This window comes from Notothenia rossii, assembly GCF_949606895.1.
Source record: "Notothenia rossii genome assembly, chromosome: 6".
Classification (NCBI taxonomy): Eukaryota; Metazoa; Chordata; class Actinopteri; order Perciformes; family Nototheniidae; genus Notothenia; species Notothenia rossii.
Window position 1 is genome coordinate 48,774,063 of NC_136909.1, and position 17,924 is coordinate 48,791,986.

The 17,924-nt window shown below is 39.0% G+C and overlaps 1 protein-coding gene across 3 annotated transcripts; it reads left to right on the forward strand.

Moving 5' to 3' along the window:
- Positions 1–10,177: 10,177 nt before the first annotated feature.
- Positions 10,178–17,924, forward strand: LOC307042413 (uncharacterized protein). 3 transcript variants are annotated; one of them, XM_079686273.1, is made up of 16 exons: positions 10,178–10,487; positions 11,305–11,590; positions 11,749–11,872; positions 12,256–12,615; positions 12,711–12,806; positions 12,888–13,120; positions 13,637–13,815; positions 13,898–13,988; positions 14,072–14,397; positions 14,479–14,596; positions 14,774–14,877; positions 15,098–15,215; positions 15,321–15,418; positions 15,509–15,703; positions 15,862–16,038; positions 16,146–17,924. In XM_079686273.1, exons 4-9 carry the CDS (start codon positions 12,396–12,398, stop codon positions 14,339–14,341), a joined length of 1,089 nt encoding a protein of 362 aa, XP_079542399.1. In that variant the 5' UTR covers positions 10,178–10,487; positions 11,305–11,590; positions 11,749–11,872; positions 12,256–12,395; the 3' UTR covers positions 14,342–14,397; positions 14,479–14,596; positions 14,774–14,877; positions 15,098–15,215; positions 15,321–15,418; positions 15,509–15,703; positions 15,862–16,038; positions 16,146–17,924. The 3 variants fall into 3 exon arrangements, with proteins under 3 accessions (XP_079542399.1, XP_079542401.1, XP_079542400.1); XM_079686275.1 differs by having other exon boundaries at positions 10,185–10,487; positions 12,711–13,120; positions 14,774–14,865; XM_079686274.1 differs by having other exon boundaries at positions 10,186–10,487; positions 12,711–13,120.

Genomic DNA, 17,924 nt, shown 5'->3' on the forward strand with positions numbered 1-17,924 from the left:
TAAATGTATACATTTTTGTTTCATATGGGTGTAGTCTCTTTATTTCCCCCTCAAAATGCACCAGATTGATGCAAAAAAAATCTTACCGGGGGAGCATGCCCCCGGACCCCCCTATAGGATTTGAGGCCCGGCTCCACTGTTCCCAAATAGATTTGCAATTTTTTTTAAATAGTAACCCATCTCCATATGTTTCTTTTTGGATAGTAGATTTAAACTAGAGGGCTATCACTTTGTGCAGCAACGCTATTGACAAATAAATCCAGCAAAATGGCACAAAAAACTGGTAGTGGCCTCAGGGACGAGGAATCATTTAACCAGCCAGTAGGAGTCAAGCTTTACTTTCTTTTATATCCATAAAGAAAAAGTAAATCTGTTTACAGTTGTTTCATTATGGATGTTGAGAGGTATCCATATATCTCTTCATTTTTCTCTCAAATTGCACCAAATTGATGCATCTAACTTCAATATTTAAAAAAAATGTTCCCGGGGGAGCATGCCCCCGGACCCCCCTAGACTAGAGGGTGTCAGGTCCACTCCCCACTTATAAAAATAGCACTTTACCACTGCACCCCCTCTAATCTCAGATGCACCCTGAGTCATTTTGTTTATGTACAGTGAGCCTTTCTAAAATATACAGTAAAGAGACAAACCCACCAGCATTATAGGATATACTATGACTTTGTGCCAAATACTTGTTGCTGATTTAGAGTACTGGCACCTTTTTTATTCCAATTCAAGCACTGGTTACACGGTATAGAGAACCGCAGTGACGCGTCATAAAACCCGGAAGTAAACTTCTTCCGGTTCCTTTGTCAAAAACCAATGCAATTTCTCCATAGGATTTTGGAAAATAGCTCGAAATAAGGTCTGTGGTTGACACACATTTAAGAGAGGGATCACGTTTTGTTCAGCCGGATAATCTCCACATGTCAACCCTACTTTTATAATTTTTGAATCATAAATCTAGTCGCCAGAAGAAAAATGCTAACGCTATGCTATAGACGAACTACAAGCCAGTACAGCAGCGGGGTCGCACGACTTCAACGTCACGCCAACTTAAGATCATTTCAGCTGACTTGCACTGAAACTGCACTTTGAACACTTTAAATATATTAACATTTTAAACTGTATACCCCGGTTATCTAGGCCCTTTTGGTTTTGTTTCATGTATACCACGTTTATCTAGGCCCTTTTTGTTTTGTTTTATGTATACATGTCTCACTGTGGGAAACGATATTTCGAGACTTCTGGATGTATAATATGTAGAATTTTTGACAATAAAGCTGACTTTGACTTTCGCGTGCTTGCATATTTTAACAAAGCTTTTCATTTTAGCCACACTGAATTTAACTAGAAGTCATGGCTGTGTCAATTACCAGTCTGCTATCGTTTTACAAAGATGACAAGAGTGTAGATAGGAGAGAACCACTACAAGTCAGGACACGTAAAACAATGCAGCCTAGATGAAGGTGTGCTTACCGGTGTTGTCAGGGCTAGCATGAGGGACAAGGTTTATAGTGTCGGTGAGTAGTGATAGCAAGAGTACCGTTAACCTAGATTTAATTTATTCACATACATTCCGATCAACAAATCCATTTTATGTGTCACATGATCTCTTTATTAGGCAAGGCAAGTTTATTTATATAGCACTTTTCAACACAAGGCAATTCAAAGTGCTTTACAAAAAATGAAAGACATTAAGAAAATGGCATTTAAAATCAGTCATTAAAAAGAAAAGCTAATCAAATAAACATTAAAAGAAAAAATACATGGATAAAAGTTACAGTGCAGTCTAAGATATGAATAGTTCAATAAAAGCAGCGGCAAAAAGAAAAGTCTTCAGCCTGGATTTAAAAAATAGTAAGAGTTGCAGCGGACCTGCAGGTTTCTGGGAGTTTGTTCCAGATATTTGGAGCATAATAACTAAATGCTGCTTTACCATGTTTACTTCTGACTCTGGGGACAGAAAGCTGACCAGTCCCTGAAGACCTGAGAGATCTGGATGGTTCATAATTTAGCAGGAGGTCAGAAATGTATTTTGGGCCTAAACCATTTAGTGTTTTATAAACCAGCAGCAGTATTTTGAAATCTATTCTTTGACACACAGGAAGCCAGTGTAAAGACTTCAGAACTGGAGTGATGTGATCCACTTTCTTAGTGTTAGTGAGGACTCGAGCAGCGGCGTTCTGAATCAGCTGCAGCTTTCTAATACATGTTTTAGTGAGACCTGTGAAGACACCATTGCAGTAGTCCAGTCTACTGAAGATAAAAGCATGGACAAGTTTTTCCAAATCCTGCTGTGACATTAGTCTTTTAATCCTAGATATGTTCTTTAGGTGATAGTAGGCTGATTTAGTAACTGTTTTAATGTGACTGTTGAAACTCAGGTCAGAGTCCATGACTACACCTAGATTTCTGGCTTTATCTGTTGTTTTGAACATTGCAGACTGAAGCTCAGCGCTAACTTTGAAACATCCTGCCTTGGCTCCAAAAACCATTACCTCAGTTTTATCTTTGTTTAATTGGAGAAAGTTCTGACACATCCAGTCATTGATTTGTTCAATGCACTTACTCAGTGTTTGAATTGGGGCATTGTCTCCTGGTGAAATGGTTACGTAAATTTGTGTGTCATCCGCATAGCTATGGTAACTTATTTTGTTGTTCTTCATTATCTGAGCCAGTGGTAGCATGTAGACGTTAAAGAGAAGAGGCCCCAAGATTACAAATATTACACACCAGAAAACACAAATATCTATGAAATAAACGTACAGTAGGCTATAAAAAATTAAAGGGATAATTGGGAAGGCATTACAAATGTAAATATATTTTAAATAATAAAACAACCCCACCACCACAGGTATCTACACAAAATGTGAATGCCCACGTGGAGAATGGAAATGCAGGCATGCGGCTGCATGAGCCATCTTTGCCATCCACAATTTCAGCTGCACTGACACCCCCTGTCAGTGGAAGAAGCCAAAGGCAGCTAAACGTATGCATTCAGTGGAGGATGTTGCAATGTTGTGGTTGTTAGAGTGTTAGGTTTCCTGTCAGCTCGTCTGTTGGGAAGATATAAAATATTAGTTTCATGGAAGTCACCCCGTCACATATAAGAGCATTAAGACATACAGTACATAGGCTAAAACAAAACATCTAAAGATATAACCTTGCACTTTGATAAGTCTCGTGAACATTTTCACTATTTTGAAATTTTTATAGATCAAAATTGAACTAAAGAAATAAATGGTAGATTAATCCATATTGAAAATAGGTGTCAGCTGCTACACTAATTATAATAGTTATATTTCTTAATTAATTAAGATAAGATATTACTGTATTGATCCAAAAACGGCGATACAGTCACTACCCATCATTTACATTTCACCGTGACATGGACAAAAATGTAACGTCAGCTTACCTCATGACACGAATCAAGACTCTCCTTTGGAAAACATTGGCCGGGAAACGATAGAACAAGCACGTTTCATGCGAAGACCTGTGGCTGCAACCTGGAGCAAAGCAACAAACCATTGCGTAGCTAACTAGTAGTGCTAGCTTTAGCTAACGTTAGCTAATGAAACGAACTGCCGAGTAAAATTGGAAAACACTGGTAATTAATTATTCTATCATTTGTAAAACTACGGTGTTAAAAACGACAATTTCAAAAATACAGATTCTAATGGTCAGATATAGATATACAGATACTAAAGATAGGCATGTACTTGCTTTCAAGCAGAACACAGGGGAAAACAAACTTAGCGGGAGTGTTTACGTGTTCGGTGTTGTTAGAAATTAAAATCAATGTTTTAATGGAGAAATGTAGTTTAAACATGCAGTCAGTTTTAATGCTCTTTTATACTGAAAAACCAGAAATTCTTGTGCACAAGCAGTTAAGCTTTTATTCTGAAAATCCTTCATCTACGGTTAGCATTTAGCATGTGGCTAATATACGATTTCCTGAAGAGGTGAATTTAGTAGCGAAATGATATGGAGTGGTGCAAACCGAAGCCTACTGATTTAACACTACAACTATAGATGTCGAGATACTACCATGCTGAATATTAAATGAAGGTACAGTTTATTTGAATACATTATTGTTTACAGACGAGAGTAGCATGTGACAACATCCGGAATGACCGGAAACCAAACGAGCCGAGAAGTATTGTTTAGAGTATTGATTACAGAATGTGTTAAATGAAAAGTGATGAAAGAGAATATGAGGAGAAACGGCGTGTTAAGCATATATTGAATGTGAAAAGAACCTATCCTCTGTTTAAATGCAATAACGGACATTGGAGACGAGGCGAGCCGGCTGGCGGGGAGGAGCCAGCAGAGGATATATAACAGCACCGGAGGAGAGATCCATTCTCTTCTCTTCCCTATCGAGGAGCGGATCACAGCTGTTTGTCTGACTGAACAATATCATGCTTGTGACCAACCCGCACCTTTTTTAATTAAAGTACCCAATTGAACTTTCACAGAGACTCCATTTAGTCTCCTTTTAAAGCTTCTCTCCTGGTCGGGAGAATAACGAACACAGTTAACAGCGTAATGACGTAAAACGGCCTCGACAATTTCTGCACTGTGTTAGAAATTAAAATCAATGTTTTAATGGGGAAATGTAGTTTAAACATGCCGTCAGTTTTAATGCTCTTTTATACTGAAAAACCAGAAATTCTTGTGCACAAGCAGTTAAGCTTTTATTCTGAAAATCCTTCATCTACGGTTAGCATTTAGCATGTGGCTAATATACGATTTCCTAAAGAGGTGAATTTAGTAGCGAAATGATATGGAGTGGTGCAAACCGAAGCCTACTGATTTAACACTACAACTATAGATGTCGAGATACTACCATGCTGAATATTAAATGAAGGTACAGTTTATTTGAATACATTATTGTTTACAGACGAGAGGAGCATGTGACAACATCCGGAATGACCGGAAACCAAACGAGCCGAGAAGTATTTTTTAGAGTATTGATTACAGCGTTTAGAATTTGTTAAATGAAAAGTGATGAAAGAGAATATGAGGAGAAAAGGCGTGTTAAGCATATATTGAATGTGAAAAGAACCAATCCTCTGTTTAAATGCAATAACGGACATTGGAGACGAGGCGAGCCGGCTGGCGGGGAGGAGCCAGCAGAGGATATATAACAGCACCGGAGGAGAGATCGAGGCTCTTCTCTTCCCTAACGAGGAGCGGATCACAGCTGTTTGTCTGACTGAACAATATCATGCTTGTGACCAACCCGTGCCTTTTTTAATTAAAGTACCCAATTGAACTTTCACAGAGACTCCATTTAGTCTCCTTTTAAAGCTTCTCTCCTGGTCGGGAGAATAACGACCACAGATAACAACTGCTGATGTATTTATATTCGTAGAACAAAACGTGATTTATCTCTTACATTTGTGTCAACCACAGACCTTATTTCGAGCTATTTTCCAAAACCCTATGGAAAAAATGCATTGCTTTTTGAGGAAGGAACCGGAAGTGCTAAAAATGCTAACTTACTTCCGGGTTTTTGGACGCGTCACTGCGGTTCTCTATGGAGTCTCTGAGAAGATTCAAATGGGATACTTTAATTTAAAAAGGCGCGGTAGTGTTACAGACAGAATATTGTTCAGGCAGAAAACAGCTGTGATCCGGTGTCGTACCAGATTTGTTCGGGGTACCATATGTGTTCGGGGGCCGTCTCTTACCAATGACGTCACGCATTGTACGCATTGTGATTGGCTGTACGGTAATTTACCCAGGGGTGCTCGGGGGCAAATCACATCTACAGATCATGACGAACCGAATTGAATTATTCCTATACTCCTAGCGTGTGAAAATGTTTGTGAAAAACATGTTAAAAAAACATGAAAACGGAGCAATGGCTGTACGCCATTGGCTGTACGGCAACTCAAGAGGACCATCATACACGGTCAAATTCCGAACATTTAAACATAGCCTACACTTCATTCTTTACTTTGTCCGTTATTATATGTAGAAGATGAACTACCTCTCTGAAAGGTCCCAATGTGTTAATTTTGATTTTCTGACTTCTGACTGCTTTGGATATATAATGAAGGATTATTTGAATTATTTGAAGGATTAAAGTAACGGGGTATGACAGGAAAGTAAAATCTGGTATATTCATTTTGGTGTCACCTTATATATGTTCATGTGTGTTAAATTTGAAGGGACAAAGTATCCTTTCCTCCCCCAATATATTGAGGTGAATTCTGTGTGTTTAGAGAAGGATGGGAGCAGGGGACCTCCTTATTTGGGAATAAGACCAAGGCTCTGGAATGCTTCCCTCGTAAAAGAAGGGGGGTGCGTGACACAATCTTGTAGCAGATGTGTATGTGTTTTCATTGAAGTAAATATAAATGCTACATGATTACTGGTCAACTATACCTCTGTTCTTATTCTTTCATGTGTGGGTACTAAATGGCTACAAACATTGTGGAGAAATTAGCTTAAACATCTTTTATTACTCTATATGAAATGGAAGCAGTTTTTATGACAGGGACGAGAGAGTTGGAGGAGGGTAGCACATTCCGAAGAGGTTCAGCAGGTCAATTGTCAGGGGAATCGACTTGTTTTCAATAGAGGTGTGTGGTTAGTTACTTTGTGTTAATAATAGCAGTATGTGTAAAGGAAGCTGGAAATATACAATGTGAAACCTTTTATTTGAAGTAAAGATGTGAACAATAGCTCAAACAAATGGAGGGGCTATAGGTAAGCCTGTGAGAAGTTTGACTATTTGAAAAGCATCTCTAATACTGCTTAAGAGCATAGGTAATGTGTTCCTCGTTGTTATTGATATGAAAGTAATTAACATGTATTACGTATATTTAGCCAACTATAACAACTATATCTTAAAACATACTTTTAACTTGTGTGTGGTAACCTGAGGGGGGGGAGATGGACTCAGGGACCAAGGGCCATAGAGGGGATGTGTGTGTGCTGGCTGCAAGATGTGAAATAAGATAAGGAAACTTGTTGTTGAGAGCAAGTTCGTACCAGACACCAAAAGGTGTCTGGTCTTCGTCAAACTGAATAAGACTTTTTGTTTCCGGGTTTCTTCTGCTGTGTCGCACTGATTGGGTGCGACAGGCCATGTGTTGGTCTCTCCCAATAAGATGACCTCGGGGGAAAAGCCCGCTCACACCCCCTCCTGTGTTTTTAGTATGAAACACTGTGTTTTCTCGGGGTTCATTCTCTTTTTCTTCAGGCTGACCAGGAGGGTAGGACAGAGAAGGAGCAGGAAGTACTTCCTTTGTCTTTGTGTTTGTATGTGTATTTTGGGCTGTTACTGTATATCATTAAAGCAAGATTATTGTTTAACTTGTATTCTGGTGTTTCTTAATCCCTTCCTTTTCTACGAACTCACCCAGCTTAGCAAACGACACGCGGAGACGAGGTTGGTTCTCAACATCCTCCAAATCTCCAACAATAATTACACCACAATAAGGTTTTACTATCACAGTGCACTGAGATTTGTGACAAACTGTAAAGCACTTACACATCACTGTACACTGTAAACCAAGGCGGTTTTGCCATCACTTACTGTACTGAGGCTCAGTCACTGGTACATTTTCATTTACAAAGCCATGTTGGATAAAGTACCATCTTATATCTGCTCCCTGATCTCTCGGCAAATTGAAAGTACTTATTGCCTGAGATCTCATGCTGTGGTTTTATTAAATGTGCCAAGTGCTAGGACTGTCTTAGGGAAGAAAGCTTTTAGATGTGCAGCTCCACTAACTTGGAACAGTCTGCAAAAAGAATGTAAAATTACCAAGCTGGTACCACTACATGTTTTTAAAGCTCGGTTGGATGCTCCACAGTCAGATGCTGTTGGTACCTGTACATGTGGATAGATATGTAAATTGTAATCCCTGTAATTTTGCCTGTATGATGTCCTTTTGTTGTTGTGTTGTTTATGTTTTTATGTCTTCATGTGGAACCTACTGCTGCAGGTCTCCCTTGAAAAATAGATCATTGATCTCAATGGGATTTTACCTGGATAAATAAAGGTTTTTAATTGAATGTCGAGCATTAACTGCAAGTCACTCAAATGCATAAACTGGAGAATAATTATGTTACAAGTGTTACAGAAAACATATCCAAGTGTAACAAACATCCAGTATTAACCTTACTGTTTTTTTACTAACAGTAACCAACTAATAATTTTCATGAAGTGCATATTTATTCCAAACTCACAATATATAGATATATATATATATATATATATATATATTGTGAGTTTGGAATTGTGAGTTTGGAAAATATTGTGAGAAATATTGTGAAAATAATATTGTGAGTTTGGAAAAACGTTGCAGAGATCAAATGTTTCCTTGTCTGAAAGGAGAAACCTAATTTTAAAACAACATTTTCAGTGTGTGACTTGAAAGATAAGTTCTGATCAATAATAAAACCTAGATATGTGTATGTAGTGACCCTTTCAATGTCAATGTCAGTCCCTTGAACAGTACAAATGTTGGAGAGAAAAGAAGTTAACTTTTTGAGATTTGAGAATATCATGAGTTTGGAGTTGTCTGCATTTAATACTAACTTGAGTTGAGATAAATGGGATGGAATAACATCAAAGGCAGACTGGAGGAAATCAAGACTTGCTCTATAGAAGAGGATGAACAATAAATAACAGTATCATCTGCATAGAAATAGAAAGCAGCATTTGAAAGATTATTAGAGATTATTTACATACAGTATATGGTGAAATTATTGGTCCTAATATGGAACCTTGGCGCACACCCTTTCAAATCAAATCAATCAAATCAAGTTTTATTTATATTCCACATTTATAAACGATTTTTGGTCGAGCCAAAGTGCTGTACAAATAATAAAAATACCCTACAGTAAAGACATTTTACAGCTAATACAACAGCAGTTTGTTCAGAATATCAGTATGAGAAGAAAACGACACCCTTTGTCCTTAGACCCTCACATCGTACAAGGAAAAACTTCAAGAGAAAACCCACAGTTTAAAGGGAAAAATGGGAGAAACCTCGGGGAGAGCAACAGAAGAGGGATCCCTCTCCCAGGACGGACAGACGTGCAATAGATGCCGTGGGTAAATCGAAGAGATAATCGTTTGCAACATAGGTAGACCGTATGTTAGGAAATGCATGCTTCTATAATAATAGGATGAATCCACGAAGATGTCAACAATCCTGTGGGAGCCTTCAGGGAGGCAGCACGACGAGACCCAGGCAGGACCGCAGAGACAGGTTCAGCCACGACCCGAAGTCCACGACTTAATTCAGAACTCAGGATAGAGGATCCAGGATGCGGGACCACAGCAAGAGGATCAGCCTCGACTCAAGATCACATCAAGACACAAAAGAAGAAAAATTTGGCTGGGTTAATCGGAACATGAGAGTACACAGATTCAGACAGACAGAAGGAAGAACAAGTACTCCCTTTGGAGTGATTTTTTTTAAATATTGAAGTTAAATGCATCAATCTGGTGCACTTTGAGAGCAAAATGAAGAGATATATGGATACCTCTCAACATCCATATGAAACAACTGTAAACAGATTTACTTTGTCTTTATGGATTCGATTGTGGACTTGATTGTGATTGCTGCACATTATCCCTTACTTAATAAATACTTTTTTTGATAATTTATTATATAGAAAAGTATATCATATTGATATATAATATATAATTTATTGATAATATATAATATAATCAAATATAACAATCAAAACGAAATAAGTAGTATTAAGTATTAGGGCTAAGAAAATATTGTACATTTGTACACGTTGTATGTATTGATTTAAATTGACATGCATACGCTAAGAAAAATAGTCCGTTGTTACTGTTTGAACTAACGTACCAACGGCACTGAACATATTACATATTACCTACCATATTACGTTATATACTTCTTACCTTCGATTTCTCTTGTTCTTCTCCTCATTCGTCTTTGTTTTTCTTCAAGTTTTATTGTATTTCTTCAAGTTTTTATCTTGTTGGTCGAATGCACTTAAGCGTCAGCTAAATACAATGTAATGTAATGATCAAAAAACCCCTCTTTACTAGTCTAGACAGCGTGGGTAAATTATCGTACAGCCAATCACAATGCGTGACGTCATTACGTCGTGACGTCACTGGTAAGAGACGGACCCCGAACACATATGGTACCCCGAACACATCTGATACCGACACCGGCTCTCATGATCAAGAGAAGAGAGCGAATCCCATAATAAGAAAATAAATAAAGATAGATCAAAAATAGTACAAAATGCACCACTTTTGGTTCAAATGATTAAACCAGTAGATTCATTCATTTATTTATTTTTGTTGCCCCAGCTAAATCGATGTTAATCCATTTATGTGGTTGTGGAATTACTGTACGTTACATTGTGCGGTCGCGTAGTAAGTGGACACCATGCTACCGATTACTATCCGATGACCATGAACGCACCCGACATCGGCTACAACCTCCTCTCTGTCTGACTTCGTCAAGCAGGTAATGTGCTGCACCGCATGCCTCCAATATTTTAATGTTTATTGCAAGTAAATCCGTTGTAGTTACATATCTTTTTAAAGCACAAGCTAGCTAAACACATATTAGCTTTACTTGACCAGAGATATAGTGCAGTGGTGAGTCCTACAACCCGGAAATGAGTTAGCATTTTACAACTATTGGTTCCCTCGTCTCAGAGTCAATGGGATTTCTCCATAGGATTTTGGAAAATAGCTCGAAATAAGATCTGTGGAAAACGAACCTGCTTGATAAATGCACCTTTTGTTCAGCCGGATAATCTCCACATATCTACCCTACTTTTATAATTTTCGAATCATAAATCTAATGGCCAGAAGCAAAATGCTAACGTTATGCTATAAACGAACTACAGACCATGGATGTATAATAAGAACCTTTTAGAATAATTACCTTTAGAAGTACACCAAAACATAACTGCTAACAATGTAAATGCTGTGTTGGAAACAAAGTTAATGTAAGAAAATGTTGAGTTAAATACTTTTGGCACTGTATATACAAAGCTTGGAAAAATGCCTATTGTGGCTGTCATACTTGCATACAGTGGCAACTAATAGTATTTTGAAGAAATGTCATGACAACCATCGACAGACTGTTACTGCACGCTGATTGTTGTGGTCCTATTTAGGAAAAAACGTTCAGAGCTGTCCTTGTTCCAGTCCGCCCCTGATTGATTAGTGCTTTAACTCGTAAATTACACCCAATGTTAATGCTTGTTGATGATATGTGAGATTGTAAATTGTCACGCATCTAAATTGTTCACTGTATTTTTTTCTTTCAACAGATACCAAACCAAAGCAAGATCAAACAGCACTTTTAAGAGCCTTTTTCAATTTCTTCTCTTCTCCCTCCTCAGAGCTATATTCCCAACATTTCTTCCTGTCTTCTCCCCATTTTTACCATCTTCATCTCTGTCTCTTTACCACTTTCTCTTTTGTATTTATACGCATGCAAACACACACACCTGTGTGTGTTTTGATTTCTAGTTCCTGAAATGGCTGCAAAAACAAGGCTAGGAACAGCTAGAAGATGCCATTTTCCTTGCCGATTTACTTTGTAAACAACTGAAGGTACATTTTTTTATTTCAATTGTATCGGTTTTGTGCCCGATGTACTGATTAGGTTGATTGATTATGTGCTTGTAATTTTGTAATGCTTGTAAGTGAATAGGAATACACTGGGAATGAAAAGCAGCTTGTTGTGAAAATGCATGACTACTTTATTGAAGGAGGAAGAAGACAGGGCCAGAGCAGCATCTAACAGGAGCAGAATCCGCTGGGTTGGCAAAGATGCTCAGGGGTGTCCTCTAAAAAGGAGGAGCAGAAGTGGGGCAACCTGCCGACGTACTAAAGGTTTGTGCATACAGGTATTCATGATTAACATATCATTTTTGTTTTGATTGTTCGCAACATGATTGGTGCAGCATGTTTCAGCTTAGAGAGGTATTGAACAAATATCTGTTATTCCGTCGTACATATAAAAATAGGCCATTGTAATAAATAGTTAGAGTTGGTTAGAACTGTTAGAACTCTTTTAATGCATAACATTTGCCTGCGATTGCCTCCTGTTCTCTGTAATTATTATCTGTTACCAATATATCTATTATTATTATTATTTTTCAGCCAGAACTGTTGCCATTGACAGTCCAGTGACTGTGGAACCAGCTGGAGCAACCTCTGCAGTACCCCCCTCAGCTTTTGTGATGCTGAACATTTTCTTTTTTGTTTGTTTCCAGAAGATGAGATTCAGCAATTGCAGGAGCTTTTGGTTGATCAACCATCAACCTCATCCTCATGGTGCCTGTGCCAAAGTGCTGCCCAATTGGAGTGGCAAAAGGCAAGGTCCCATCACTTGGACAGCTTGCTGTCTTCAACTATGGTACCGGAAAGGAGATGCTCACATTGTTCCGCTCCTGCGGTCCTTCGCTGCAGAGAATGCATGCCCCTTGAATGGTTGTGTCATGACTGTGACATTTCTAAACACAGCATACACACCCTTAATATCAGGGAGTCCTTCAATGAAGGATATTTCAAATGTATTCCCCCAACAATGTCACTAGTCAAGACAAATGACATGTTCACTTTGAGACACCAAGGTATTTCACTTAACACAATTTAGCCCCAAGTGGTTATTTTATAACTTTCCTAATGTGCTGGTAGTTTAAGACATATTTTTAACCTCTCTTCACAGATCGTCTTCTGCCCACTGGTAGGCCTTCACACTCGTGTAACCCTGAAGGTGTTACAGAGCCTATAGGCAGGCCTGTCATTTTCGTCTGCATTAATAGTATGATTTTAAGTGTTCTTTTTGTCACCCTAATACAGGTAATGAATGCGATTGTTTTTACTAAACTGTATTTGTTATTAGGGCGTTATGATTTGCATCTCCCCAAGAGGGTGTGCAACACATGCCATTACGAATGGACACCTGATTGGGGAGACCTCATTAGAAGCGGTTACTGGCCAGCTTCTGTGAACGGAGACATGTTATATTCCACGGATGTCTTCAAATCTTTTGAGGACCTGAAGACTGTGGCACCAGGTTTGTCCAGACAGGCCTTTTTACAGATGCTGGAACAGAGGACACAGCATTATGGAAAGGTAAGATGACTTTCACTGAGTATTGCATAAGTAGAGGGCATTGTGAAAGGATACATTTTATTTTGTGTAGATGAAACATGTAACTAAATTGAAAAGCTTACAATGTTACTGAAAGTAGTTTAACTAGTGTTACATTAGAGCTAAAAACCTAGCACTGGTAGATGTAGGACATACTGTATAAGATCAAACATATCATAATCCAACTTTTGTTCTTTACTGAAGAACAGAATTTGTATGATGAAAAACATTGTGCTCTTCTGTGGGAAAAAATAGGATTATGTATTGTATTGTACTGTAGAGAAAGTAGAGTCATGGTGCATATGACAAAAGCTGAAATAATGCTCCTTCTCTTCCAGCATCTGCCAATCCTAACCTGACCTTCACTTTTCAGGATATCGTGTGTTAGGGATACTCCTAATAGCCCCCCTCTTGCCTCCAACCACTGTGAAAGTCTTCCTGTTTCCTCGTATTATTCTGACATGTGTAAGGTAACAATTTTGCTTCTCAAACTTCCAGACAGGAAAAATCCATGGAGATGTCTTCCAAAGAAGCTTTCTGGATTATATGGCCTGCCAGTACGAGTGCCAGAAAATGACGTGTGAGGAACCCTTCTCATGCCCAGCTTCTACTCCCAAAATGTTGGCTGTGTCAGTGGATGGGAATAGGAAACAGTACCGTTTCCGACAGTCAGAGAGGTACATCTTTTTTGTATGTCAATTGAATTTAAGAAGTAGCCTTGATGATAATAATGAATTGAATATTTATTTTTGAGTTTAGGATCGATGAACCACTTTTTAAAGGGCCGTTCATCATGGAAGACTCGGCTGTCACAGACTTTGTTGACAAAGTCAGAACAATTGTAAAATGTGTAAGCCCAACATTTTTTTTCCGATCATTTTTCTAGCCTTTACTTGTTTTGAGAGTGTAACATTAAAATGTCTTTAATTGTAGACCCCAGGAAAAGGTACATGTGGTACCAGCCAGTGGTCAGCTGCTCGAGAGACAGCAAGAAGAGCCAGCAGGCTTGATGAAGAGGGTTTAGAGGTGGCTGTATGTAGACATGGAGTGCTACTGAAAGCTCTCAACATGTTCAGAGGAGAAATATTTGCCTACCTCTTGTTCCTTCAAACGTGCATTTTTATTGCACAGATATTGCTTGTAAATACTGGCCCTACCTCGAGAAAGTGGCAAAGACAATGCCAGAACTGCGACCTTTGCTGAGCATGCAACCGTTTCTCTCGGTCATGCATACCGAGGCCCATTCCACAAAGTGTGAGGTAGGCCCACTCTTATATTATTGTGATTGTAAGAATTTTTTTTTATTAATCTATGACATATAATATATGTGTATTTGTTAGATTGTGTGGAGTGGGAGAAATTTGGAGGGTGCTGGTTCGACGGCCGGGGAAGAAGTGGAGATGGTGAACAGCTTTCTGTCACGTTGTGCCATCACAACTAAGTACATGACAAAATCAGGTATGTCCTCTTGTCATTAGACCAACATAATTCTGTCTGGAAGTTATTATCCATCTCTTACTTTACTTTATCTTTGTCTTTGATGTAGTCTGTTTCAACAGTACTAGAGTTTTTATGAGTTGATTTCCAAATACCCAAGTTATATTATCTGCTTGTCAATTTTACTTTTAAAAACAGCTCGCAATGACATGTTGACTGTCCATGCAATGGGATGGAACAGACGGAAGCAGGAAAACCTTCATGTCGTGTTGGCCAAGAGATATGTCAAGGTAATTGGCCATGTAAGTATAGGCATGACAAGATTAGATTTGTAAGACTAATGTGCAAACCTGTCACAAACAAATAATTGTCCAAGCTGGGAAAGTGTTGGATACTGAGTGCTTGCGCAGGTCTGGAAAAGTTTGAACGATTAATTACTGTTTTCAAGAAATGAAAAGTTATGGAAATTTGGGTGAAAATCTTGAAAATACATCTGTATTGGCAACATCTTTTTTACAACAGACAATCGCAATGTTGGAGGGTGAGACTCAAAAAATGAAGGGCACCTGCGAAGAGCTTGGATGCCCTGAGGACAAAGTCCAACAATGGGTTAATGATGTTAGAGACTGGGCAACAAACGGTATGCTGTTTCCTAACTTGATAATATAACATTGTTATTTAACGTATAGTATTAACACCTATGTTTTCTTTGTCCTCAAACTGTGTTTCTTGTTATTTACCCAAGACAACACATCAGGCGACAATCAGTCTCTCCAGATGTCCATTGAGCAGCTATTTCTAGGGCTGTGCCAAAAAAAAGCCTGCCTCTCTATAGACAGACTGGTAAGTTATTATTATTCAGTTGCAGTCATGTAATTAAAAAATTCCATTGAACATTGTTTCTGTAATCTTTTTTACAATTACGTCATATAGACAGCAATAAGATTTGGCAGTTGCGTCGCAAAAGGTTAAGGGAGGAAAAGACCAAACTCTTAGCGGCAATACGCCAGTACAACACCGGACAGCCTCCTGAAGGAGAAATCCAGGAAGAAGAGGTGGAGAGAAGACTGTCTGCAGAACAGCAAACAACAGACAGTCTAATATGGCCATGGGAAGTGCAAAGTGATGGTAAGAGCTTCTCTTGTTTGTGTTTATATAATATGTTTATTTTCTGGCACTAAGCAAGACCTATAACACCAGCTTCCCAGTCAATGGACACTGGTCACTTATCCTACTGGTGCATCTCTTGGTCGGTAATGGTATGCTTGCTGTTCCTCTCTCTTCAGAATCGGTGTCCATTTTGGCCCAAAAAAAAGTCTTTGATGCCTACATGGGCAAAAGGAGACTTGTGGAGGAGAGGGCCATAATTGTGAGGGAGATGAGGCAGCACTGCCTTTATCTGAGAAGTCAGGCTGACAAGATCAGGATGCAGATGCAACATGTGTCATGTGGAGGACATAGTGGTAAATTCCATGATACCATAACCAAATACTACTTAACATCCACAGTGTGTACTAGTAACAAAAATTAGATGCCTTTTCACTATTCTATTCTCTATGTTCTGCCCTAGACATGACTCAAGAAGGGAGAGATGGATTAGCTAGTCTTCTAAAGAAAAGACTTGCTGACGTGGACACACACATCCAACATCTTTCTTCGGCCTACAGCCTGGCAATCGGACCAAATGCCCCTCAATGGCCTGATGATTCTGTGGAGAACCATGACCAAGACAGTGACATCAGTGATGACATTGAGGAAGACCCTGATGAGGACATCACACACACCCTACCCCCACCTTGAGGAAAGGACGCTGGGGCACAGCGCCTCTCTCCCCCACCCTACCCCCTCCTTGAGGAAAGGACGCTGGGGTACAGCGCCTCTCTCCCCCACCCTACCCTGAAGGCCACTAGGGTGTACAGCAGGGGTGGCCAACCAGTTAGAGGTTGAGAGCCAATAATTTCCCTGCGTTACTGCAAAGAGCCACATCATACAGATAGGCACACATGCTGGGTGTATGTCCCCCCACCTCTCTCTCTCCTTTCTGTGTGCTCCCTCAGTCTCTTCCTCTATGTGCCAGTCTCTCTCACACATAGAACATGAACATCTAAACATTTACAATAATTGACCCACACACTCAGACACACCCTCCCTCACACAGACACACATACCTCTGCTCAGTCAGAATTCTTGTTAATGTCACACACCATGATATTGACTGAAATGTACTTAACCTCTCCTACCAGTATTAAGACCAGAGGCCAGTTATCGTCAAACAATAACATTGTGTGCACTCTCACACACAACTTCTCACTTCAAATAATGTGAAAAAAAGTTGTTATCTTACTATGCATGTTGCTTCTTTGAACTAAGTGAACATTCTGGAATGAATTGCCTTGAACAATCCTTAAAAATGTGGCTTGTGAGGAATATGTAAACGTTTGTATTTAAAACAAACACATGACTAAGGTTGGTTCAAACATTGCTATGTATTGTATTTTAGTTAATTCTCCTCACATGATAACTATCTCAACCTTTACCTAACCCTCTGACTGACAGAAGCTTTGCTGACAGAGATGCACTTTCTCTATTTTTTATTTCTTTACCACAATTCACCTATTCGGGAGTCCTTCTGTGTCAGCAACCAGCTTTCCGTGAGAAGGCCCTCTCTCACACTCACACACACACCTACCTACAACTAGAAAGTGTTGCCGTTTAGGGTTGAAAACATTATATTGGTGTATATCGGTTTTATCTGAGTTATTATCTTCAGAAGCAGAACTCTCCCTTCACTGTCACATTGCGAGTGCAGTAAAGCCTGCCTCCGGTGCTGCAGGATCTGCATTCTGATTGGCTAAATCACTTCTATGTTGAAAACTCTGTAACGATTGGCCTGGAACTTGTGTGTTGTTTACCCTTTGTGAACTGGGATAAATATGCGCAAAAAAACACAAAATAAAAATTCTATATGAATTGAAGTTCACAAACCATGGTTTATTTGTCAACTCACTAATTTCTTTGTTGATGTTCACATATCTGTTATCTGATTAAATAAATGCTATTTTAGCCCACTTCCTTCCAACTGGACAGATGTTATCCAATACCCATAGTCCGACAGGTATTCACCTGGCTTTCTTAAAGTAAAACAGGTACACAAGTTAACAAAATACTACATTTATTGTCATGTGTCTCACACTATGAACCATTACAACAGCATTCGTCTACATATAAGAGGCAATGTAAGCTGTGTTTAAGTTCTGACACCCATGTGCAACATCTCAACTGGCTCATATCTTGGCTTATTAATGTTTCTCATAACTAATTGTATTAAAATAAACTCATTTTCCATCAA